General features: G+C 34.6%; 1 protein-coding gene across 4 annotated transcripts in view; it reads left to right on the forward strand.

The window, feature by feature from the left end:
• LOC148304796 (MYND-type zinc finger-containing chromatin reader Zmynd8-like) overlaps positions 1-26,972 on the forward strand; it is a 38,610-nt gene that overhangs the window by 797 nt on the left and 10,841 nt on the right. For 2 of the 4 annotated variants that reach the window (XM_088267664.1, XM_088267662.1), the window contains 10 exons: positions 114-560; positions 7,954-8,168; positions 11,393-11,477; positions 16,257-16,437; positions 18,167-18,334; positions 20,160-20,335; positions 23,060-23,170; positions 23,774-23,884; positions 24,621-24,703; positions 24,788-26,427. In XM_088267664.1, coding sequence (XP_088123790.1) covers positions 120-560; positions 7,954-8,168; positions 11,393-11,477; positions 16,257-16,437; positions 18,167-18,334; positions 20,160-20,335; positions 23,060-23,170; positions 23,774-23,884; positions 24,621-24,703; positions 24,788-26,427 — 3,211 coding nt within the window. In that variant the 5' untranslated portion in view covers positions 114-119. Of the gene's footprint in view, positions 1-61; positions 561-7,953; positions 8,169-11,392; positions 11,478-16,256; positions 16,438-18,166; positions 18,335-20,159; positions 20,336-23,059; positions 23,171-23,773; positions 23,885-24,620; positions 24,704-24,787; positions 26,428-26,972 lie in introns of all 4 variants that reach the window. The other 2 variants (XM_088267663.1, XM_088267665.1) reach the window with 1 other exon arrangement.

The following is a 26,972-nucleotide window of genomic DNA, read 5'->3' on the forward strand; positions in this document are numbered from 1 at the left end:
TGTGCCATACTTTTATAAAGTTATATTGTAAAATATATGTATGCATGATACTGCTTTACAGAGAATTCCAGTTGTGATCCGATTACTCCGGAATGTGAACAATTTAATTACAGGAAGATATGGAGGATGATCAACAGGGAGATAAATCAGTTCTGAGTGATGAATGTAACAGTCCTCATGACACCTCTAAGGTGATGAGTAGAGAACTGAAGTCTCTCATAGACTCAGCCAAAGAGTCTAAGATTATCAACGAATCGACTCAGATCTCTCATAAGATTAGGAAGTCCCGGAAGGATCTATTCGATTCCTCTCTTGTCGATGGCCCCTCGGAGAAAGTGGACCAAAGCAGGGCGAGCAGTGCGAACTCCAACTCCAGCGATCTGTCCCTACAGAAGGATGGTAAACGATCGATGCGCTCGCAGAACTACGATTTCGTTATCAAGCAAAAGAAGTTCCTCAAAGCTGTTTCCGGAAAGCCCGATTGGCCTGAAGACAACGTGGACATGGAAGTCGACGATACTTCGACTGCTAAAATTGATACCCCTACTCGACAGGAAAGGGTGAGTCACCAACCAACATTAGCGGTTATGGGTTTATGTTTTCAACTAACGACACAAATCTAGAATTGTTACATAACACCTCTAACTAAATGCTTGAAGAAGAAAACCTGCCATTTTATATGTGATTGTCGCAGCTTTCGAAATTTGAAAATAGATCTATATTCTTTTTTTTTCGTTTCTTACTATGTCTTCACCATTAATGACATAATATTTACATGAAAAATCACCGCTTCTACAGCAATTAGTCATTACACAAAATAGCGGAATGTATTTCTTTGCACATTTTAATCAGGTTTGAATACTTAATCCATATATTTATAATTCTTTATTATTCATTGAATTAATGTAGGTAGTAGTATAATAAATATATTTGATTTATTTGCAATATGAAAATTTGCTGAAATGCTAGATCGGCCAATATGATATTTTAACCATTTCGACTTACGGATCGTAAAATACAACAAAAGCCTATATTTTAAAGGCTTGTCTGCAGGTAGGATGGTGACGGTATGGAAGAGAGGTAGAGCATCTACCTAACTACACAACGCTTATCGAAAAGGTTCATCGTTTGAGTTTTAGCGTAGGATATTTTCACTTGGGAGAAATATCGGATTTTACATACTCTATCTACACACAAAAGTATTTTTCAAAATTCTCTTTTTATTTATGAAAATATATCATTTCGGTATTCGTTTTCATTTTCATAATTCCATTGCAAAAAAGTACAATTTTACTAAGTAGACATTTTGCATCTTTTCATTAATTGATTTAGCAGTCACATTGTGGTAAAATCTATCCATTTTCAATTTAAGATTTACTTAGTAAATACCACTATTTCTTAAAATGTACTGTGATACGTATTTCGATGCATTCCGCATACGGTGTTTGAAAATGATGTGGAATCCATGGAAACACGTGGCGGTAGATTTTAAGAAATAGTGGTATTTACCAAGTAAAACTTTATATAATATAATATATTATAAATTTAATATAATAATATATATTATAAATTTATTGCATCATAACTTGAATTTTGAAAAATTATCCGTGTGCGAATTTAACGAATGAAATACGCTGCAAGGTTCATGATAGGAAATTCAGGAAATCTTTTTTAGATATGATGTCACACCTGATGGCATCACTGTTTGTCTACATTCCTGCCATTTCAAATGTAGACAGTTGAATCTTTTACATCTCCATTATTTCTTTACAGATTTCAATAAGAATAGTACCGATTTGTCTTGTATATATTTTTTGCAATGATCTATCTACCGATATTAATTTTTAAATATAAATCTCTATTGTACGCTTTGAAGCTCTGAATATTGACAGTTAACATACAGATTACCTTCAGCAATATTTTTGGAAAAATTGCACTACGCAATGACAATTCGCACACTATGTTTCTGAGTTTGTTCAATATATCTAGAAGTTTCAAGAATTTGAGGAGTGCGGTTGTCAATCATGGGAAGAATTGTTGAATGTTACACTTGTGTAAAGTGATTACTTAAACCAGCCTATTACGGTCGTGAGCCCTGTAAATGCCCACAGTTTCATATTCTTCTTCATCTTTGTTGAGATGTCAAAAATAATGTAAAAAAAAATTGAAATGTATTTTTTGTAAAAACCAATTTTTTTTACCATGGCAATATCCGCTAAATTTGAAATGGACCATTTTTGCAATAAAAGTCTTCAGCAATTTTAGCATACATTTCAGGAAAAATTTCAGCACTAGGACATGAATGGTTATCCGAGGACAGGATTTGAAGGTGATCAAAAAAATTCCAAATTGGAGGGAAAAAATTACCAAATAATAATAAAATAATAATAATAATAAAACCCTTATCCGCACCCCAATGGTGCATAGGACACTGCATCATACAAACGCAGTGTTATCTTGATCGTTAACACATGAAGGAAAGGTGATCAGCCCCCCGTTTCAGGTACCAGTACAGGGTAATATGGAATAAATATTAGAGTGAAAAAATCACTTATATTTATTTGACCCCCCCTGGGAATCGAACCCGGGACCTCCAGAATGGTAGCCAAGCGTGCTGACCATTACACTACGGAGGCGGACAAAATAATAATTTTTTGAATTACCTAACGTCCAAGTGACTCTGAAATCTAGCTACGGCTTATGCAACACCGTTTATCATGTCCCTACTCAGGCTTCAACTTTATAAGTTTCATAGCCTTTGCCTACTTGTGAGTGGATTTACTCTTTATGTTTAAAGTTACTATAATTTCATGTAATTCATGAGTGAAAATTCTAGGCAAAAACACTCGCTACAAAATAATAATGTGAATTATTTCTAATTTATACTTAAGCTAACTACAGCAAAACTCACGGATGACCAATTGGAGGTAATAAATATAAATAATAATCAAAACCAGCTATATGTATCAAAAATAAGACAAGGACAGGCTTCAAAGCAGGGGCATTGAACAAACTCAAGAAATTGAATAAAAGGCACGTGCAATATTTACGTTACACATAAAACAATTCATCAGACATACCATATAAACTGGATAATATTATTATCCTTGATATGAAATATGATATTATTCATCTGAGTTTAATCATCCTTCCATATTCATGGGGGTTATATGACTAATATTGACCGCTAATACTAAACTGCGAATATCAAGACTCCGCTCCCAATGAGTCGTCCTTTTTTAAGTGCGTAATGCGTAGATTTTTATATTCTTCTTCACATAATCGAGTCGCGGTCCCGTGTTAGTGTCGCAGACTCTGAGTCAGAGTTTTTCGGTTCGAACTCACAATTTGATACCTACAGTCGAACTCGGTTATTATGAGCACGGTTATAGCGAGATTTCGGATATAACGAAGAAACATTCGTTGACATTTTGGTTTCGGATTTTCTCCATACATTTATTCACGGTTATAACGAGCAACTTCTCGGCTATGGCGAGCAAAAAGAGACTGTCTTTTTGTCGTCAATGGTGCATAGGGCACTGCATCATATAAACACAGTGCATAGTGACATCTTGATCGTTGACGTATGAAAAAAAGGTGATCAGCCCTCCGCTTCAGGTACCAGTCCAGGGTTATATTAAATAAATATTTGAGTGAAAAAATTACTTATATTAATTTGACCCCCCCCCCTGGGAATCGAACCCGGGACCTCCAGAACATAATGATCAAAACTAACAAACTAACTTCAGTCATCCCTCAGTATTCATGGGGGTTATATTCCTGAAATTGATCTGATCACCAATACCAAACTGCGAATATCAAGACTCCGCTCTCAACGAATCAGTCACCCTTCTATAATTGCAAAATGTATAGATTTTTAGAAATATTTAGTAGTGTGTTTAGACTGCTACTTAGCGATATCGCTATTACCGATATCATCATCTCAGGATACTAGGATAGGCTACCTGTTACCAGATACTAGTCTGCTAACCAGACTCTGGTTCATGTTCCTCGCATATCGTACTATGCGCCGCCGCGGTACGCAAATTATTTCATATCGGAATATCTGTAATACTTTGTATCTCCGCGTATTTCCGAACCCGGTGAGTCCTGAGCCGAGCGCTATTTAACACGCCATGACTGACATCGACATGTATATTTGTCTCTTTTCATCATTCGTATCTAATAATCCAATGGACTAAGAAAGATATAGCTTTACATCATACAATGCAAAACGTCTGAATGGCAAGCGTTGATAAGCTAAAATTAGTTTTATGTTTTATGCGTGACAATGTTATCGCTGGTTATATCGGTTTGAAATAGATTTGTGAGATTTGACTAGTGACTAGTGGCTAGTATATTGTACGTATTACAGCTCCATACAAGTATGATATAATGATCTCTTGAAGTATCATAGTATTTGTACCTGTGACTGATATACTAGGAACACACTAGGAAATATTAAACCTAACTATATTAGTGCACTATGATGTACTATGATTAGTAAAAAAAAATTTTTACTAATAATTATGTATGTTAATAATCATGATTAAATTTTTTTCCCGCATTGACTAATTTTATTTTCAAAATTTATCATTCGCCTCTGGGCCATGTATATGCAGGTATTTTTCACTTAACAACTGGCTTGTTATTAAACTGCCTGATAAGAAAATATGCGATTGGAATTATTCAAATTAATTACACAATATAAAAATACAATGTATACATATATAGATATCCTAAAATTAATGAGAAACACATGCGCAAAAAAAAACAGTTAAGTTGTGTAAAAAGTTACATATCGCTCACTCCTTTCAACAACGTCATATATCAAAAAACTTGATTTTTCAGATCATTTTTAAAGGTTAAAATTATAATAGAATATATTAAATATTATTTTTTGACATCTCATCAAAGATGAAGAAGAATATGGAAGTCTGGGCATTTACGGGGCTGACGACCGTCATCGGCTGGTTTAAGTGATCACTTTACACACGTGTAACATTCACCAATTCTACCCATTATTGACAACCACACTACTCAAATTCTTGGAAGTTCTTTTTATATGAACCAATTTAGAAACCTTGTTCTTGAATCACTAGAACTTCACTAGAGACATCTATTGGTGAGATGTAAAGAAGCTTTTTATTAAGCAGAAACTCTTTTTATTATTAATTGGAGATAATCCAGATTTTGTGAACAAGTATTTGGACACACTCAAAATGTTGTGAATATATTAAAAATAAATATCAAGCCACTTATTGACCTTTTTACTGTGCAACAGATCTTTTTAGGTAGAACCTGAAGTTTTTTCTCAATTTGAAAAATATTTAGCATATTAAAAAAAATAATTAAACAATACCTTTTCTTCAAAATACAAAAGCAACACTTTCTGCCCTGTGGCTGGTAAATATTAGGTTAAAAATATGCCTCTTTTGCTGGGATATATTACATTTTCTGGGCATTCCGAAAACATGCAAAACTGAAAATTGATGATTTTTTATATATGACGCTGTTGAAAGGAGTGAGCGATATGTAAATGGTGTTTATTCTTGCCATTTAAATCAGCCTATGACGGTTGTAAGCCCTGTAAATGGCCAGACTTCCGTATTCTTTTTCATCTATATTGAGATATCAAAAAATGAATAAAATTTGTTAATGACATGCAGTCAAATACAACATCGCTGAATGATGCGATCTGTTTCAGATCTACCCACTTCCATTATCTATATATCGCTCACTCCTTTCAAGAACGTCACAAATCAAAAAACTTGATTTTTCAGGAGAACGTTTTTATAGTTTAAAAATATAATCCAATGTATTAAAAATAAATATCAAGCCACTTACTGAACTTTTTACTGTGCAACAGATCTTTTTAAGTAAAACCTGAAGGTTTTTTCTTCATTTGAAAAATATTTAGTATTTAAAAAAAAATAATTAAACAGTACCTTTTCGTCAAAATGCAAAAACAACACTTTCTGCCCTGTAGTGGGTAAATATTAAGTTAAAAATATGCCTCTTTTGCTGGGATATAGTACATTTTCTGGGCATTCCGAAAACATGCACAACTGAAAATTGACAATTTTTGATTTATGACGTTCTTGAAAGGAGTAAGCGATATGTATAGCTCTTTTGTACTTAGTTTAGTTTTTTGATGACTTTATGGATAGTGGAAGTAGGTTGTACAACTTTATTGAATAGTAATCAAATTTCCTTTGACCAAAAGAAGTATGTGTTAGGTTTTGTTTGGTGCGTTTCTGTGCTTTCCATTATCATTCAAACAATATTGAATGATAACGTCTGCAAATGTATAAATCTGCAAATACTAAAAGGGACCATCATGCAAAAATGGGGATGTTCAATGTTGGATTTGTGTCCAATAGATATTGTCTAATTTATGTTACATTCTGTGTGCCCTGTAATTTTTCATATGAGCACAGACGAAATTGACCTTTTGTGAAATTTGTATAAAAGAGCAGCTTTTATCAGAATCAGAACAAACTCTCATACAATGTTATCAACAAACACATTTTTTTTTTAAACATTGATATTTTAAACAATATAACCTCTATATTAGAAAATTTACGGATTTCGCCTTCTTTGTGATTGAAAGCCTTATTATTTTTTTGTGAAATTTGTATAAAAGAGCAGCTTTTATCAGAATCAGAACAAACTCTCATACAATGTTATCAACAAACACATTTTTTTTTTAAACATTGATATTTTAAACAATATAACCTCTATATTAGAAAATTTACGGATTTCGCCTTCTTTGTGATTGAAAGCCTTATTATTTTTTCAGTAATTAAGCTGTGGTTTTCCATGGTAAGTATGTAATGACATGTGTATGTTATCAGTGGCGTGCACAGAGCTTTTTAACAGGGTAGGCAGAAGGGTTGGGTGAGGATAAGGTATAGTAGGCGCTGGTCGTGTTTCTAAATGGAACGCGAGTAATCCGGCGTAGGCTTTTTTTTCTTCTTTAGTTAGTTAATATTACATATAATACAAACTTTTTTTAACACTTAATTTATATCATATGTATATATTTACATCGTCTTACTATTATATGATATATTATGATATTTACATCTTCTTCTACATCACATGTATATATTTACATCTTCTTACAGGAAACAAAACATTTATTTTTAAATTCTTTCAGAATATTTTCATTCTTCATACATTCAGGCATCTCAACATACATTTTCAAACCCTTGTACATTAAACAATTTTTCGAGTCTGTTTTTTTTTTTCAAAATTAACGCTCTTATTTTATCCTTATTTTTAGTACTGTTAATGAAAATTTTGTTTAAAACTATTTTATCCTTTAAATTTTTGGGTAATTTATCGTTAAAAAATGTACAGTGAAACCTCTATCTATCGTTTTTAAAGGGACCTATTAAAATAAACTATGAATGCGGGAAAACAATGAATGCGGGATTAAGAGGTCAAAACGCAAGTAGATACGACCGAGTAAAGATACCGTCCTCCCAATCTGCATAACCATTCGTAGGCTAAAATTCTTAGAAGAATACATGTTTCAGATGCAAATGAATTTATGTAAAAAAAAATATAAACCTGAATAGAATTTAAAAAAATACTTAAGTTTATTGATCAAAATTTGTTTTTTAACTGTTTTATTTTCGTAAGTCAATAGTATATTTTCGGCTTTGCAAATTCAAAGTCATTTTCAAACAAATGTAAAGATTAAATTGAAGATTAAGGACCGTCAGTCCATTTAATCTTCACGTTCGATTTTCAACTGATTCGTGTGATGTGCTTTTTTTTTACATTAAAATACAACTTATTAGACACAAAAATATGTGTTGATTTAACAATTAATGCATACATAACAACGCATTTCGATTGCCTCGATATTCAAAATGGATATCATTTGTCAATTGTCAGCACGGTCGGAAATATTCCTTATATGATTGTTTTGCTTGTTTACAGGCGATGATGTTCTCCTCCGTCAGGACTTCTCTGGACCGCTTCGGGGCCCGGCTGGACCCCTTCTGCTGGCACTGCCACCGCGAGGGCGTGGACCTGCACTGCTCCAACTGCCCGCGCTCCTTCCACACAAAGTGCCTGAAGGGACACAGCTCCGACGCGCCGTGGGCCTGCCAAGAGTGCGTCCTCGCCATGAACTCTTCCGACACGAGTCAAAGGTGGGTTTCCCGCGATCATGCATTCCTTTTACCTTCTGTTAACCTGTTAACCTTACGTTGTTAAGCTTACCTTCCGAAACTAGTTGTCTTAAATAAACTCAAGTGGTACAAAAACAATTCTTTTCTTTAATAATAATTAAAATTGTATTAAATAGAAGATAACTTCTCGAATTCCTCATATCTGTTTAACCTGTTAACCGGGCGGTCCGCTGTCCAATTACGCAACTTGTAACGGGCGTGAATACTGATTCACTCCGTGTCTTAAATTCATGTCGAGACATGTATGGATGACTAATACCTTTGTTGTTGGAAAAATATACGTCCATATATATAATATAATAAACATATGTTTCAGGCTTAAATAATAAAAATGGTATTTTCTGGCGTTTCTCATGCGTGTGATTATAATCCAGGATTTGGACCTAACATACTAATATAAGAGTTTCTGCTTAATAAAAAGCTTCTCTACATCTCACCAATTGATTTCTCTAGTGAAGTTCTAGTGATTCAAGAACTAGGTTTCTAAATTGGTTTATATATAAATAGAACTTCCAAGAGTTTGAGTAGTGTGATTGTCAATAATGGGTAGAATTGGTGAATGTTAGACGTGTGTAAAGTGATCACTTAAACCAGCCTATGATGGTCGTCAGCCCCGTAAATGCCCAGACTTCCACATTCTTCTTCATCTTTGATAAGATGTCAAAAAATCATATATTTCAAGGACGTATTCATATGTCCTTCCCGTGCCCGATATTGTTTGCGTTGGACGTATTTATGCGTCAACAGGTCAAAGATTTTCAAGAAACTCGAGCTAGTGTGGGTATGTTTTTTTCTTCTTTTAACTCTTTTTTTTTAAATTACCTTACGTCTAAGTGACTCTGAAATCTAACTACGGCTTATGCACCACCGTTTATCATGTCCCTAATCAGGCTTCAACTTTGTAAGTTTCATAGCCTATGCCTACTCGTGAGTGGATTTACTCAATTCATGAGGGAAAATTCTAGGCAAAAACACTAAATTCTAGGCTTTCTTTAAACTCTTATCCGTACCTAATACGGTGCATAGGGCACTGCATCGTAGCGATTCAGTATTGTCTTGATAATTTCATTAATTGATTCGGCAGACACTTTGTGGTAAAATCTATCCATTTAAATGTTTTACTTTAATTAAAAATGGATAGATTTCACTTTTACTTTTACTTAAATACCACTATTTCTTGAAATTTACTGTGACTCGTGTTTCGATGCATTCCGCATCATTTTGAAACACCGTACAAACGTATACGGTGTTTGAAAATGATGCAGAACGCATCGAAACATGTGTCACAATAGATTTGAAGAAAAAGTGATATTTACCAAGTAAAAATGGATAGATTTCACCACAAAGTGACTGCCGAATTAATTAAAGATTTTTTTTAGATTGTTTGCTGTTCAGACCTTTTAAATTATTCATCTTATTACTAACAAAAGAGCATCGCCATTTTCTTATGTTCGAAAGAGAAGCTAAAATTAATTCTCACTGCTTTATTTGACTGGCTGAGCATTCGATTTGGCAACAGGGCGATGTCACAGACACTCCATTGTTTTGTGTAAAACTAGTTTGCTGTCAGCGTGTGTGTGTGTGTGGGGGGGTCACACACACACCTAACTTGCAACATTGCCAATTTCATACAGTTACTTTCTCTAGCTGATATTTCCACTGCACTATGGACACAAATAATATTATGTTTATTCAATAAAATATGCTAGTATATTTATAGATTTGGCGTTTAATTTTTATTTTATATATTAAATGTTAAAATCAAACACTGATTTTTAGAGTTTACTAAATTAAATTAAGCATTAATCATTGTCCGCCTCCATAGTGTAATGGTCAGCAGACTCGGCTACCATTCAGGAGGTCCCGGGTTCGATTCCCAGGGGGGGATCAAATAAATGTAAATGATTTTTCACTGTAATATTTATTCAATATTACCCTGGATGGGTACCTGAAGCGGAGAGCTAATCACCTTTCCTTCATGTGTTAACGATCAAGATGACACTGCGTTTATAAAATGGTGTGCCCTATGCACCATTAGGTGCGGATAAGGGTTTGAGTGAAAAAAAAATCATTAAAGATAAATAAAAATAAATTTTGTTTCGCCTTGTTACGGCATTTTCAAACTACATACGACAAGGCGTAATGTGTTTTTAATAAAGTAGGAATAAGATAAGCGGTGGTGCGAAAGCCATAGCTGGATTTTTGAGTAACTTCATAGTTTGGTAATTCCAAATAAATTTAATTGGTGAATAGGGCACTACGTCAAATTGACGTGGTGCATACTTGATCAGGATTATAAAAAGCTACAGTGCTGAATGGAATTTATAGATATAGGAAGGAATATATGTTTAAGATTCACGGATATTGGGGAGGAAACATGTTTGATGGGATTCATGGATATAGGTGGGGAAATATGTCCGCCTCCGTAGTGTAATGGTCAGCACGCTCGGCTACCGTTCTGGAGGTCCTGGGTTCGATTCCCAAAGAGGGTAAAATAAATATTAGTGATTTTTTCACTGTAATATTTATTCAATATTACCTTGGACTGGTACCTGAAGCGGAGGGCTGATCACCTTTCCTTCATGTGTAAATGATCAAGATAACACTGCGTTAATATGACACAGTTCCCTATGCACCATTGGGGTGCGGATAGGGGCTTTATTATATTATTATATTATTAATATGTTTGATGGGATTCATGGATATAGGAGGCGGAATATGTTTTGTGAGATTCATGGATATAGGAGGGGAAATATGTTTGATAAGATTCATGGATATAGGAGTAGAAATATGTTTGATGGGATGCAGGAGTAAAGCAATTCAGGGTGGAGGACACTACTGACGTATTCTCACTAGCCTGTGTAAATTGTGCACTGATAATATGTCCGCCTCCATAGTGTAGTAGTTAGCGCGCTAGGCTGCCATGCTGGAGGTCCTGGGTTCGATACCCAAAAGGGTCAAAATAAATATTAGTGATTTTTCAGTCTTATATTTATTTAATATGACCCTGGACTGGTACCTGAAGCGGAAGGCTGATCACCTTTCCTTCATGTATTTAACGATTAAGATAACACTGCTTCTATACGATGCAGTGCCCTTTGCACCATTGGGGTGCGGATAAGGTTTAGAAAAAGAAGAATATGTATGAATCCCTTGAAGAAATTATTATATTTTATTGATTACAGGCCTCCATCCATGAAGAATATATCCATCACCACGTTTTGCGATATGCTCAGACTTGCCCTTCAACGGATGATGGATTGCAAAGGGGTAAGTACCTGACTGTGAGTTGGTTGATAACACGACACCACCCAACGCGAGGAGTACCAATTCAGTATTCTTAGGGTGGTGACTGACTGGAGCCATTTCGTCGTAACGTAACATGTTACGATGCGAGCATTCTTATAGTCAGTACAGCGAGCTGAGTGCTCCATCCATAGTTTCAGATGCTCGCCGCAGGCGATATTACGACGTTACGCTACGATGAAATGCTCCGGTCAGTCACCACCCTTGGATTTTGATCCCTCCCTTTAGACTCAAATCAGCGAAACAACAAGTACATGTTTGCAAGTTAAGGCAAAATAAGAGCATTCCCAAGAATCTGCCAGTTGATGCTGCCCATCAATTGATAATTCGCTCACTACTTTCAAGAATGTCATAAATCAAAAATCGTCAATTTTCAGTTGTGCATGTTTTTGGAATGCCCAGAAAATGTACTATATCCCAGCAAAAGAGGCATATTTTTAACTTTATATTTACCTGCTACAGGGCAAAAAATGTTGTTTTTGCATTTTGAAGGAAAGGTATTGTTTAATAATTTTTTTAAATGTACCAAATATTTTTCAAATGGAGAAAAAACCTTCAGGTTTTACCAAAAAAGATCTGTTGCACAGTAAAATATTCAAGAAGCGGCTTGATATTTATTTTTAATACATAGTGTTATATTTTTAAATTTTATAAAACGTTCTCCTGATTTTTTATTTATTTATGACGTTCTTGAAAGGAGTGAGAGAATTGCATTCATTTGATGAGATATCTGGAGTCAATTACTGTAACAGTTTACACACGGATCTACCAAACAAGAAAATGACTCGACTGCAATCAGTGTTAAAAGCTGCAGCAAGACTGATTTTCAAAATTTCTAAATTCAGTCACATCACCCCACTACTTCACCAACTGCACTGGTTACGCTTTCCCGAAAGGGTAGAGTGTAAACTCTGTCTTCATCTCTTTTAAATTTTTATTTTGCATAAACGTCAGACCGTAGTAATTTTATTTTAATGACCTGATGATGGAATGATTATTCTCAAACCGGTACTCACGAATTAGCATTTGAATTACACAAAGTGAATGATGAATGATAATAATAGTTTCTTGAATGTTTTTCGCAGATACTTTGTGGCACATTTTATAAACTTTATAAAATAGAACAACTTTGTTTTAACCACTTTTTATTGGTACACTTTTTCTAACCGGTAAATATGGTAGCTCATAAGTTGTCATTTGGAGTTAACGTATTCGGTACGCAATGCACAATTATAACAACATTTAGGAGTTTTTTAAATCATATTTTTTAAATCGTATTTGCATATGGTGTACGCAGTGCGTGGAAGTTTTTGGTAAGGGAAGGGTAATTAACCATGAGTATTTCAATGTTTTAGAATTTAGTACATAAACCAAGACAAGGTTCTTGTCGAAACCGGTTGGATAAAGTGTTCCAATAAAAAATGGTTAAAACAAAGTTGTTTTATTTTATAAAGTTGATAAGAAGAGTGTTACTGTCTCCACTTCATTCATTTTCATTTTAATGTAATAAAGGCTAGTAAGTAAATGTAATAAATTAATTATGTACTTTTTGTTTGTGTAAGGGCAATTTACTATCTGTTGAATTCTCACGTGCGCAATACATACAAGTACAGTACTGTATTTTCTGAGGATTAACTTAAACTCGGCCACCCTTTGGTCCATATTAACGGCATATAAATTATTTAAAATTATTATTATAACTATGTATGTCCGCCTCCGTAGTGTAATGGTCAGCATGCTCGGCTACCGTTCTGGAGGTCCCGCGTTTGATTCCCAGGGGGGTTTAATAAATATAAGTGATTTTTTCACTCTAATATTTATTCAATATTGCACTGGACTGGTACCTGAAGTGGAGGGCTGATCACCTTTCCTTCATGTATAAACGATCGAGATAACACTGCGTTTATATGAAGCAGTGCCCTATGCACCACTGGGGTGCGTTAAGGGTTTTATTATTATTATTATGGATATTACCTAATTTATCGTCAAATTTCTGTTTCATAATCAATAGATTCGAATATAATTTATATTTGAAGCACTAACTTTGTGATTTTCCATTTTATAATTAAAATCTAACTTTGTTTTAAAATCACTATAAATATTTTATTATAACTTAATTATAATGTCTACCGGTTTCGAAGCTAACCGCTTCTTTATCAAGACTGATTAATACTAAAACACTATCTACTAAGCAGTATTCAAAATATTTTGACGGTTAGGGAAAGAAGCTTAGGTAGATCTCAAGTGGCTTTATTTTTTCGTCTTGATTGGCAGTCACAGTCAAAAGGGATCAGGGATGATGAGTGATTGGAAACATATTTAATAACAGACTTTTAGCAAAATCATTTACTTGTGTATTTATTAGTTGTAAATTATTATTAATTGCCTTTTTAATTTCTAATATTTCTAAGTAATCTAATTTAAGTCAACAAAAATAAAGCCACTTGAGATCTACCTAAGCTTCGTTCCATAACCGTCAAAATATTTTGAATATTGTTTAGTAGATACGGTTTTAGTATTAATCAGTCTTGGTAAAAAAGCGGCTAGCTTCGAAACCGGTAGAGGTTAAAATTAAGTTATAATAAAATATTTAAAGTCATTTTAAAACAAAATTTTAATTATAAAAAAAAAATTGTATTAGATTTGGACATTTCAACACATATGAAGAAGAAGGAAAATGGAAGTCGAGTATGAAAAGAAGTCTATAAGAGTGTTAATATATACAGGGCTTACGGCTTTCATAGGGTGATTTTCGTGATTACTTTATACACTTGTTAAAGTAATCTCGATCATATTAAAATCTCAGTTCTACTGGATTTTTAAATATCTTTATAAAATTAATCTTTGTTTTCACCACTTTTTTATGAATACAATTAAACCTACCGGTTTGGACAATACCTTGTAATCATCGGGGTTTATTTTAAATCAAAAACATTAAAATACTCTCACCAAAAACATTCACACACTCCATAAAAATCCTAAATGTTATTTTTAAAAATAACATTTTGGTTTTTTGTGGAGTGTGTGGTATGTAAGTTTTAATATTCCATTTAAAAAAAGTAATCTAATTTGAGTCTTCTATTGCATGTGTGTAATATTTTACTAGACCTTTATTTTTATCAAATGAGTGATTATTTTCTATTAAGTGATTGGCAAATTAAGAATAATTATTATCATTTAGGCATCTTGTATGCTCTTTACATCAGATTTTAAAATTTCTAGATGTTTTTCCTATATATAGGCTGGGACACGAGCACTGTAAGGAATAAATTCCTGACTTATTATATTTATCGACATTATAATCAAGTTAAAATAAAATATTTACAGTGATTTTAAAACAATGATTAAAGAAAACACTTCGTTTTTTACCACTTGAGTTTTATTATAGACTACATGTTTCAGAAGTTAAACTTCCATCATTCAGGTCTGTATAATAACTAAAAAATAAAATATAAAATTGTTCTATAAATAAGGAGAGGGGAAAGTAAGGGAAAGGGGTTAGTCAAGGAACGGAGTTTGAAAACAAAGGAAAAATGGAAAGCAATGGCGAAGAATTTTGAAACAATATATTATTTAATAAATTATTATTAACCTTGACTAACCCCTTCCCTTTACTTTCCCCTCTCCTTATTTATAGAACAATTTTATATTTTATATTTTAGTTACTATACAGACCTGAATGATGGAAGTTTAACTTCTGAAACATGTAGTCTATAATAAAACTCAAGTGGTAAAAAACGAAGTGTTTTCTTTAATCATTGTAACATGTCTTACCACAAAGTTAATGCCGAAACAATAAATAAAATATTTTAAAACAAAGTAACATTTTAATTATAAAATGGAAAATCACAAAGTTAGTGCTTCAAATATTAATTATAATAAATAATATAACTATGTGTAACTATTTTTAACATTCTTTCAATATGCATTTCTTCATCCCATATTTCTAACCTGAAGAAATTCAAGACCCTCGTTTAACATTAATAAAACAATCATAAATATAATCCCTTGTCTTTTTGTTTTAATTTGATACTCTTTCACATGAAATTTTCCCACACATTAAAATTATTTCCATTATTCTAGAACTCCATAGAAATTTATTCCAATGTTTTCTTATTATTATGCTCACTGTTCTTCAGATTTGGCAACGCTGTATTATGTCACCCTTTCCCTGTACCCAACAGAGCGTAGCTGAGACGCTGGCAGCTCATCTCCTCGCTCCTGCACTAATCACTGATGCAGACACTATAATCTGTCCTGCTCGCACTGCTTGCTATCAGCAGACTTTCTATGATGTATACATTGTGACTATAGTGTTCTCCATTGTATTGGTGAACTACTGATCTGTATGCAGAGTCTTCACATCTAACCTTGTGATTGTTTGTTTTTTCAATCATGGCCATTTTGATGTTCCGATTTAGTATTCAAGTCCTCAATTTAAATATTTTAAAATGTAACGGAATTTATTAAGTAGATTTATTTCATTATATTATATTTTACAACATTTTGAGTGTGTCCAAACACTTGTTCACAAATCTGGATCATCTCAAATTATAGAAGTCATTTTTCATATTATTATTTGATATCTCATCAAAGATGAAGAAGAATATGGAAGTCTGGGTATTTACGGGGCTGACGACTGTCATAGGGTGATTTAAGTGATTACTTTACACACATGTAACATTCACAAATTCAATTAATAATAAATTATATCTGATGTTAAGTTTTTTTCAACTCTTTCAGTCGGAGCCATTTCAAGTTCCAGTTGACCCTGAATTGTTTCCTGACTATGCCAACTATGTTGTTAATCCTATGGACATGTCCAAACTGAGGGCAAATATCGAGAAGAAACTATATGGCAGCGCGATAGCCTTTATAGGTGATACAAAATGGATTGTCCACAACTGCATTATATTCAATTCCCGTAAGTATAATATAATTAATAATATATGTATTAAATAATATATTAATAATGTATTTGTCCGCCTCCGTAGTGTAATGGTCAGCACGCTCAGCTACCGTGCTGGAGGTCCCGGGTTCAATTCCCAGGGGGGTGTAAAATATATATAATTGATTTTTTCACTCTAATATTTATTCAACATTACACTGGACTGGTACCCGAAGCGGAGGGCTTATCATACTTCCTTTGTGTGTTAATGATCAAGATAACACTGCGCTTATATGATGCAGTGCCCTATGCACCATTTGGTTGCGGATAAGGGTTTGAATGAATAATATAATTAAAATATAACTTTGTTTTAAAATCACTTAAAATATTTTATTATAACTTAATTACCGGTTTCGAAGCTAACTGCTTCTTTTTCAAGACTGATTAATACTAAAACACTATCTACTTAATGAAATTACAAATATTTTGGCCGTTAGGCAAAATAGCTTAAGTAGATATTATGTTGCTATATTTTTTGTGTTGATTAGTAGTCACAGTCAAAAGGGATCAGGGATGTCGAGTGGTTGGGAAAATATTTAATAACAAACTTTTAGAAAAATCGTTTACTTGTTTATTTGTTAGTTGTAAATTATTATTCATTTCTAATATTTCTAAGTAATCTAATTTAATAGTAATTATTCAAAATTTGTCAATCACCTAATAGAAAGTAAACACATTTGATAAAAATAAAGGAATAAATGTATTACAAACATGCAACAGAGGACTTAAATTAGATTATTTTAAAATATTAAAAATAATTTATATCTTATAAATACACAAGTAAAGATAAACTATAAATTACAGTATATAAATAATTCCACTATCATAAGTTTTCATACAAATAAAGAAAAAAAGTACCTACCACCAAAAAAAAGTGCTTACTTATGTGTGTATTTGTAGATCTGGCAACTCTGTTTTTTTTTTTTAAGTTAAGAATATTATTGACAAAAGTCAAAATTGATTCTTATTTTCATTATCTTGTTTTTTTTTTACACACTTATCTTATAGATACTATTTTTCCGTAATTAATAATAATAAAAAATGTTTTAAATTATAAACTGTATTGTAGTAAGTATGTGTATATAATAGTTGATATTTTACATTCATCTGTGTATTTTGTTTATCACATTTCTGTATAACTTTTTAAATTATTATCTGTTTATGGTATTATGTAATAAAATAGATGAATTAAATAGTTGTTTAATTACCTAAGTTATTAAATGACAACTTATGAGATTACAAATACAATGCTTCAAATAATTTCATTAATTGATTCGGCAGTCACTTTGTGGTGAAATCTATCCATTTTTAATTAATGTTTTACATAGTAAATACCACTATTTATTCAAATCTACTGTGACTACCGCAAAATGATGCGGAATGCATCGAAACACGTGTCACAGTAGATTTTAAGAAATAGTGGTATTTACTAAGTAAAACATTAATTAAAAATTACTATAAATATTTTTTTACAACTTAATTATAATGTCTACCGGCTTCGAAGCCAACCGCTTCTTTATTAAAACTGATAACTTAAAGAAGCGGTTAGCTTCAAAACCAGTAGACATTATAATTAAGTTGTAAAAAAATATTTATAGGGATTTTAAAACAAAGTTACATTTTAATTATATATCCTGTATAGTTGTTGGCTGTAATCAAGGTCTGACGGTTCAGAGTTAAACGCTGCTCTTTTCATGTTTGATAGCGCACTCCAAGTTGACGACCGTGTCCCGGGCCATCCTGAAGGTGTGCAGGGGAGAGATGCGAGACATAGAGATGTGCCCCGAGTGCTATCTGAACGCCAACTCAAAGGAGAACTGGTTTACAAACGTCTGCGAGCGGCCCCACATTCTGCTATGGGCTAAACTCAAGAGTGAGTCCACCAAATTTTATTTCAATGAATAAATTTAATGGTCAAATTATAAGCTTAAATAATAAAAATGAAAATGGTATTTTCTGTCGTTTCTCGTGTGTGATTGTAATCCAGGATTCGGACCTCGCATACTAATATAAGAGTTTCTGCTTAATAAAAAGCTTCTTTACATCTCACTCTCAATAGATGTCTCTAGTGAAGTTCTAGTGAGTCAAGAACAAGGTTTCTAAATTGGTTCATATATATAGAACTTCCAAGAATTTTAGTAGTGTGGTTGTCAATAATGGGTAGAATTGGTGAATGTTATACGTGTGTGTAAAGGACTTCGAGGTGGATAACAATATATTAAATAAATCTATACTTTCAAAAGCAGTGGCTAACATGTGAAGTCGCGGAATCGGAGAGAATATGGCTTATTCGATAGTTTGCATTATGTACAAATACTGCGAATATAGATTTTTGCCTAGTACCTCTTCGACGCACGCTAAGCTTTATTTGATTTAGGAGATCAGGGCTGTCCAAAAACTTGTTAAGAATTTTATATAACAGGACCAAATGAGTAATTTCCCTTCTATCACTAAGATTTATTAATTTTACCCACTTCATTATGCAATTATAATCTATTTATTGTAACTGCAGACAGTTGGTAGAATTCCATATTGAATTGTTGGGTAACATATCTAAAATAAAACACGGTTTTTTGGATTGAATTCTTCATTTATTTATGTATTTGTTAATACGTGACGCGTTTCGTCTTCTTAGGACATTATCAAACACTGACACTGTCAGTGTTTGATAATGTCCTAAGAAGACGAAACGCGTCACGTATTAACATATATGTACATAAATAAATGTAAAATTCAATCCAAAAAAACAGTGTTTTATTTTGGATATATTACCCAACAGTTATAATCTTACTCATCAATGGAGATATGTAGTTTAAAATTAATGTTTTGAATATTGAAAGCATTAACTTTGTGGATCATATTGATATATTATTTCGGGAAATAAAAATACTTTGTGTTTTGATCCACTCACATTTTTATTAACCAACTAGTTTCGGCAACAACCTGTTACCCTCTTCAGGGTTTAATTTATGACCTAGGTCATAAATGTGAGTGGGTCAAAACACAAAGTATTTTTATTTCTCGAAATAATATAAAATTAATGTATCTAAAGAACTTGTGTGGTACTCTTTCCACGCTGTCAGCAAATTTGATCGGTCGTTCCAGGCTATCCTCGTTGCCACGCGCAACGTGTCCAAAGAACTGGAGAATCCATCTGGTTTAAAAATTGTAATGGAGAAAACGATCAATGTGATCTTTTTTGTATGAAATGTTTTCAGGGTAGAAGAAATAAACGATACATCCGGGAAAACGATTATTCGAGAAACAATAGATAGAGGTTTCACTGTAATAGAAATTTTACTTTGTAACATGACCAGCTTGTTAGATTTCTCTTCCTTTTACTTAGTAACATAAGAAGCTTATTACAATTCTCTTCTTTTTACTTTGTAACATGAGAAGCTTGTTACATTTCTCTTCCTTTTACTTTGTAACATTTGAAGCTTGTTACATTTCTCTTCCTTTTACTTTATAACATAAGAAGCTTATTACAATTCTCTTCTCTTTAGTTTGTAACACGAGAAGCTTGTTAGATTTCTCTTCATTTTACTTTGTAACATAAGAAGCTTGTTATATTTCTCTTCCTTTAACTTTGTAACATTTGAAGCTCGTTATATTTCACTTCTTTTTTTGTACCATGAGAAGCTTGTTACATTTCTCTTCCTTTTGCTTTGTAACATAAGAATATTGTCACATTTCAGGTTTCCCTTACTGGCCGGCCAAAGGCATGGGCTGTTTATCCTCCAATGTAGATGTCAGGTTCTTCGGGGCCCACGACCGCGCCTTTGTGCCCATCCGGGACTGCTACCTCTACAGCAAGCGGGACCCCAACCTCAATAACAAGAGCAAGAAGAACGAAATCCAGCTGGCCATTTTGGTAATTGCTCTTTATCCTCCTCCTCCTTTCCATGTTCGCTCCTTAGGTGGAGCATATGGCCAACACGAGATGTCTCCAAGTCACTGTCACCCGCCATCTCCTTGGCTTCCTCCCAGGTCAGTCCGGCGTCTCGAAGTTCCGCTGAGTATAGTCGGCGAATGGTCGTCAGTGGCCTTCCGAGGCGCCGGAATCCTCGGGGTTGAAAGAAGAGACATGAGGGGTTAATGCTCTCAGGTGGCATTCTAAGGGCATGTCCCAACCATGTCCACCTTCTCCTCTTCGGGACTTCCAGTATGAGGGGCTGTTGAGTTATTCTCCTCACATCGTCATTCCTGACGAAGTCATACCACTTTATACCCAGTATTCGCCTCAGGCACCTATTTTCAAAACTTGCTAGTTCTTGCTTTGAGCTTTGGTTATTGCTCTTTATACACCTCAACTTTCCCGGTTTTATTTTATTTTATATTGTTTCACATTTTCAATAAATTTCGCAACTTAGTTAAGAAAAAAATTGCTTAGCAGATCTGTCAGGAAGCCTAGATGCTTCTGTATCAGATCTGGGCATGCGGTGGGACAGCTTTCAATATATACACCTCAACTCTGACCAAGCGTCCATGGCAGCGGTCGGGGAAACTTTTTTAACCTTCCCTTCCTGGTGTTGTATACCTTGTACACATGGTTTCTAATAACCATAATATCTTTATAAATATAATGAATACAAGGCTAAGATTCTAGGTATTCCTCCATAACATATTTACGCATTGATTTAAAAAATAATATTAATAATAAACTAAATTTATCGCGTCCATCGGAAGTATTTTCTGAATATCGGAAAATTTTTTGCATATAAACAGCGCGTGAAGACCTTTTTTTCTATTTTTTTTAACAATTATGGAGGTCCTCACCAAAATGTTACATTTCAATTTTTAAAAGTGTCTTAACTTGATATGAAACATGTATAATTGTTCCTTTTTTATGAAAGAAGATGGAAGTCTGAGCATCCCAGGGCTTACGACCTGGCATTTGTCTGTATTTCGAGATAAGCGAGATATAGATACTTATATATATACTACAACGGCTGCTGAGAATACTATTCCTAAATTTTACAATTCAACATATTTTCTATATTAAGTATATTTATCTTTGCGATAATTTAGACAGATGTCGTTAGCCATATTTTAGGTCATGAAATTTTAAGATAAGAAATTGAGGTTCGAATCTTGGATACCGGCCGCTCACAATTACCGCAAGCAGCGCACAGTGTTGTTGCTTTAGGTACTATCGGACGTATGTGAGCATCATCGCAGTATCGGGTTAAAGGTCAACCAAATGATAGCCATATTTCAAATATCTGTTTGCTGTCTGTTTGAGTGTTTTCTGGGTTCTTACGCAATGAAAATTTAATTTACTTTTTTTACTCTTTCATCTAAATTTAGTAGTTCTCTGTCGGTAAATGGGCGACTTTGCTTTGCTATTATCTCTGTCACTTTGTAGTTGGCACGAACAGCTGATTCGCTCTTGTCTGTCACAACTTTGAATTTGTTCTGGTGATTTTTAAGTGACGATTTCAAGTTAACAATTTTGTTTTTTCTAGATTTTTCAAACATAGTTTTGTGACACCCAAATTTAGTTTTGTGCTCAATATCATAATGTCACTTTAGGTTATATTCCTTTATTACGGAGATACTTATTTGACAGACTATTAACGGTTTTTGTAATTTATATTTGGAGCAATAACTTACTGATTTTCCATTTTATAATTAAAATATAACTTTGTTTTAAAATCACTATAATTATTTTATTATAATGTCTACCGGTTTCAAAGCTATCCGTTACTTTTTCAAGTAAAACTATCAATCAGTCTTGAAAATGAAGAGGTTAGCTTTGAAATCGGTAGACATTGTAATTAAATTATGGTTAAATGTTTATAGTGATCTCAAAACAAAGTTACATTTTAATTATAAAATGGAAAAATCACAAAGTTAGTGCTTCAAATATAAATTATATTCAAATCGATTGATTATGAAACGCATATTTGGCGATAAATTAGGTAATATAGTAATAATAATAATTTTAAATAATTTTTATTTAAATTCAATAAAAATATATAAAATTTTCCATGCTTCGTTAAAAATCCGTCTTTCATCGACGATCCTTTTTTTAAGCAGCCATCTTGAATCTTGCGGGCCGCACCAAGACACCTCACCACAGGTTGCCAGCCAACCCATGATCTAAAAGACAGAATAATTGTCGCGTGTGCCGCTTTGCGTTTCCAACGTGAATATATATTTAAAACAAACGCTTTCTTAACTTATTGAAAGCTGTCCTACCGCATGCCCAAATCTGATAAGCATCTAGGCTTCCTGACAGATCTGCTCTTGCAAAGCAAATTATTTTTTTTAACTAAGTTTAGAAATTTATTGAAAATGAAACAATATAAAATTGTATCCCGATTTTACTGTGAATTTACATTTAAAAGCTTTCAATATACCTGTCACTGCCAATCTAAATAAATACAAGATTGTAAGTCCATCACCAAATTTTGTAGAAGTACCCCAGTGTAGGCAGTGAAAGGGGTTAGTGTTTAGTTCAATTACTCAGCTAGATCCGATTCCGACTCGACCTTGGCCGGTACACAGACGCCCACAACCCCGACCAGCACAGCAGACAGACACGGAACAGTACAAAGACATTTACAGAAAATAATTTCTTAACTTATTGTAGGAAGTGCATCAATACATCCACAATCTTAAAGCGAAGTTCGGGGCCTTCAATCACGCTCCGTTCAAGACCCTGTACGTACCGGCCGAAGAAGAAAATCAAATGAAAATATTGGTGAGTTTCTATGCATTCTGCGTTTACTATACCGATCGGAGGGCATCATCTGGCATTCACTGTCTTGTTGGGTAATAAATCCAAAATTAAACAAGGTTTATTTGGTTGAATTCTACATTTATTTATGTATACGTGACGCATTTCGTCTTCTTAGGACATTAACACTGACTAAAAATATTTACAAAATGTCCTTATATACTAACAATAATTGCTATTAATAATAATAATATTATATTAATTTTAAAGCCATACAAATTGTATTCATATACCCTAATTGACATTTAACTACATTGCTTATCTTAACATTCACAGAAATCCACATTACCTACCGAAATACTCACCATTATATGCACTCCCAGGCCTAATAATAGCAATTATTGTTAGTATATAAGGATATTTTGTAAATATTTTTAGGCAGTGTTTGATAATGTCCTAAGAAGACGAAACGTGTCACGTATTAACATGTACATAAATAGATGTAGAATTCAACCAAATAAACCTTGTTTCATTTTGGATATATTACCCATTACTAACAATTCAATATGGAACTCTACCAACTGTCTGCAGTTACAATAAATTCACTGTCTTGTCGTACTTGCGCAGATTCCATACTACAACTCCCCCGAAGGCTACAAGCATCCCAACTTCACTACCAGCCCTATGACTAGTTCTCCCGACTCTTCGTCACCGTTCGGCTCTGTAATTAGTGACAAGGTAAGTCGGTCGTTTTTACTTTAACCAGTTGCCAGTTTGTCCTGAGCGTGATTCGGGCAAGGAGTTTGTTGGGTAATATATCCAAAATAAAACAACGTTTATTGGATTGAATTCTACATTGTTAATGTGTTAGATAATGTCTTAATAAGACGAAACGCGTCACGTATTAACATATACATAAATAAATGTAGAATTCAATCCAATAAACACGTGTGTTTGATCTTCTTAAGATATTATCAATGATAATGTCCATGTTTGATAATGTTGCATCGATGAGTCCGAGTGCTGCTCGGGCAAGTCTTGTTAACCTTAATCCCTGTCCAAAAACGAGTAATATAAATTATTCACCGGGAATATTATGTATGTGACTTATCTATGTAATATGTTTAAATAAATAAATTATACCGAGCATACCCAAAAGGAAGACTGACGGATACTGCAATGGGTAATATCCATACTCCATCATAACTAACCTTGTCAATTTGTAGATTTAAATGTACAGATACGATAATTCTTATCCACATGTAGCATAACTGAGGACAATGCACTGGAATCCAACCCGAGCAGTGTTCAGGTAGTCCTGTTTCAAGTTGTTTGGTGATGATTTCCTACACCGACGAATTTTCTTGCCAAAATTCGACTGTTAAGTGGTTAAAGTGACAACATACTGATCTTTGTTTTGTAGAACTCCCATTTCTTTGTTTCATTTCGTTAATTTTTTTCTTCTTTCCTCAAGTGTTCGATGAAACTCAATATGCAACCAAAAGTGGTATTATCGTATGCCAACGTCAGCGGTGCGGCTCGTCAATCGTTAGAAGAGTAAGTAGAAATGTATTATTTCCGTCGCATTTGAACATGTTTCGGTCGTAGGATGCTTTCTTAATTGGATGGATTGTTTTGCAGCTACGACTCGGATAATGACAATCTGGTGATAGAGGAAGATGGAGATTCTTCCAAAGAAGATGCGAGCACTAGTAAAAGCGATAAAAATAAGAAATCTTTCAAGAGAATTTCTCGTTCGGCTTCCATATTCTGCACCAGCGGAGAGAAGCCAATCGAGCTGGAGACTCCGGGAAAAAGAAAAAGGAGAACTCTCTCGGAATACTCGCCGTTCGAAGCTGCCGATTATAAGAAAAGGAAAACTTCCCCGGAACCCGTTAGCTCCTCGACCAAAGTTCCCCCCTTGAGAAGCAGAGGCAAATCCGTGGACTCGAGGATGATGAAGGAATACATGAACGCCGTCGCCAAGAACGAAACCAGCTACAAGACGAGCACTCCGCCCGAATCTCCCACCAAATCCGCCTCGGACGAATCTCTAGAGGCGGATAAAGAAAATTCCAATGCGGTCGAATCTCAGGCCGCTAACAACAGCCCGGAACACGGTGACGACATTGTCGACCAGAACCAATCAGAAATGACGCAATTCTCCGGACTCGTCATACCGGATGCCACGGTTCCGCTGGTCGTTCCCGAAGCTACCGGATTAGACGCCGTCAAAGTTTCTAACATCTGTTCTTTATCCCCCGCTTCTGCTATCACCATAAAAAATGCAGATAACAAACCATCCGAAAGGCAAAGCAGGTATATGAAATCCAAAGCGAACGGACCCAAAACCCCCACCCCCGTCTCGACCAACAAGACTACACCCCCTTCTAAAGATACCTTACTGGCCACGACCCCCGCCGGTTTCAGTATCAGAGTCAACCCTGAAAAATTATTAAATTCGCACAAAAATTCCAACGCCTTATTCGTGAACCAGACCAAAACTGCCACAGACGTCTTGACGATAAGGCAATTTGCCAGAAAGCAAAACAACGGTGTCGCCGTAAACGGAGGTGCCGAAAAATCCACGGTTCCGAAAAACAACACCGAATTGAGATCCATTGCTGCCAATTCCACCAAGGAACTCGGAGAGATAGTCGTCAAAGAGGAACCGATGGATGAAGACGATATACAAAGTGAGCAATCCAAATGCGATAAGAACCACTTGCTGAACTCTCTCCAGCTCAAACCCAACGAATCCGCCGCTCCCGGCAACGACAAACCGAGCTCCCTACCCAAATTGGGAAGGACATTGATAAAAAAATACAGAAGCCCAGCCGAGATCAGGGAGGACTTGATCTCGAAGACCGCAGACAAGCCTCCTCTGTGCAACCTGACCGGAGTCAGAGTCAAGTCGTTCGGGGCCATCGTAAAGACAAATGAGGCCTCCAAGATGCGAAAGATCGCCCCCAGACCGCCCCCCAAAGTGTGCCAGATCCAGAAGGTCAGCGGCGGGAGAATCACCCTGGAGGGGGGCAGTCCGGAGAGCAGAGTGATCAACGGCACCCTGGGTGCCGTCACCAGCGCGAATATCACTCTGAATACCTCCAAGTCCTGCATTGAGATGGCGAAGACCAACCAAACGGCCCCGATGCTCAGTGAACCGAGTAGGCCGATCATAACCAGCATTGTGTTGAATAAGACCAATCAGGCCGGGCCCACTTCGAAGCTGTCCACAATCCTCGGGAGTTCGATCACGACTACGAATGCCTCCCCACAAGGTGAGTTTGTAAAGTATTCACTCACACACACTCAAATTATCTGCTCAAATAACATATAAGCTAAAATAGTTTCTCATGTATGTGATTATAATCCAGGATTCAGATCTCACAAACAAATGTAAGAGTTTCTGCTTAGTAAAAATAAAAGCGTTTTCATATCACCAATAGAATCTATTGTCTCTATTGACATCTGATGTCTCTAGTGAAATTCTAGTGATTCAAGACCAATGTTTCGAAATTGGATCATATATATATATATAGAACTTCCAAGAATTTGAGTATGTAGTGTGGTTGTCAATCATGTATAGATTGGTGTGAAGTGATCACTTAAACCAGCCTATGACGGAATAATCGGCGTATATGTATGAGAGTCCGCCTCCGTAGTGTAATGGTCAGCACGCTCGGCTACCGTTCTGGAGGTCCCGGGTTCAATTCCTGGGGGGGGTCAAATAAAAAGTGATTTTTTTCACTTTAATATTTATTCAATATTACCCTGGACTGGTACCTGAAGCGGAAGGCTGATCACCTTTCCTCATGTGTTTACG

Source organism: Brachycentrus maculatus, unplaced genomic scaffold, assembly GCF_059751285.1.
Source record: "Brachycentrus maculatus isolate JH-2025_06_01 unplaced genomic scaffold, ASM5975128v1 h1tg000303l, whole genome shotgun sequence".
In the NCBI taxonomy this organism is placed as follows: domain Eukaryota; kingdom Metazoa; phylum Arthropoda; class Insecta; order Trichoptera; family Brachycentridae; genus Brachycentrus; species Brachycentrus maculatus.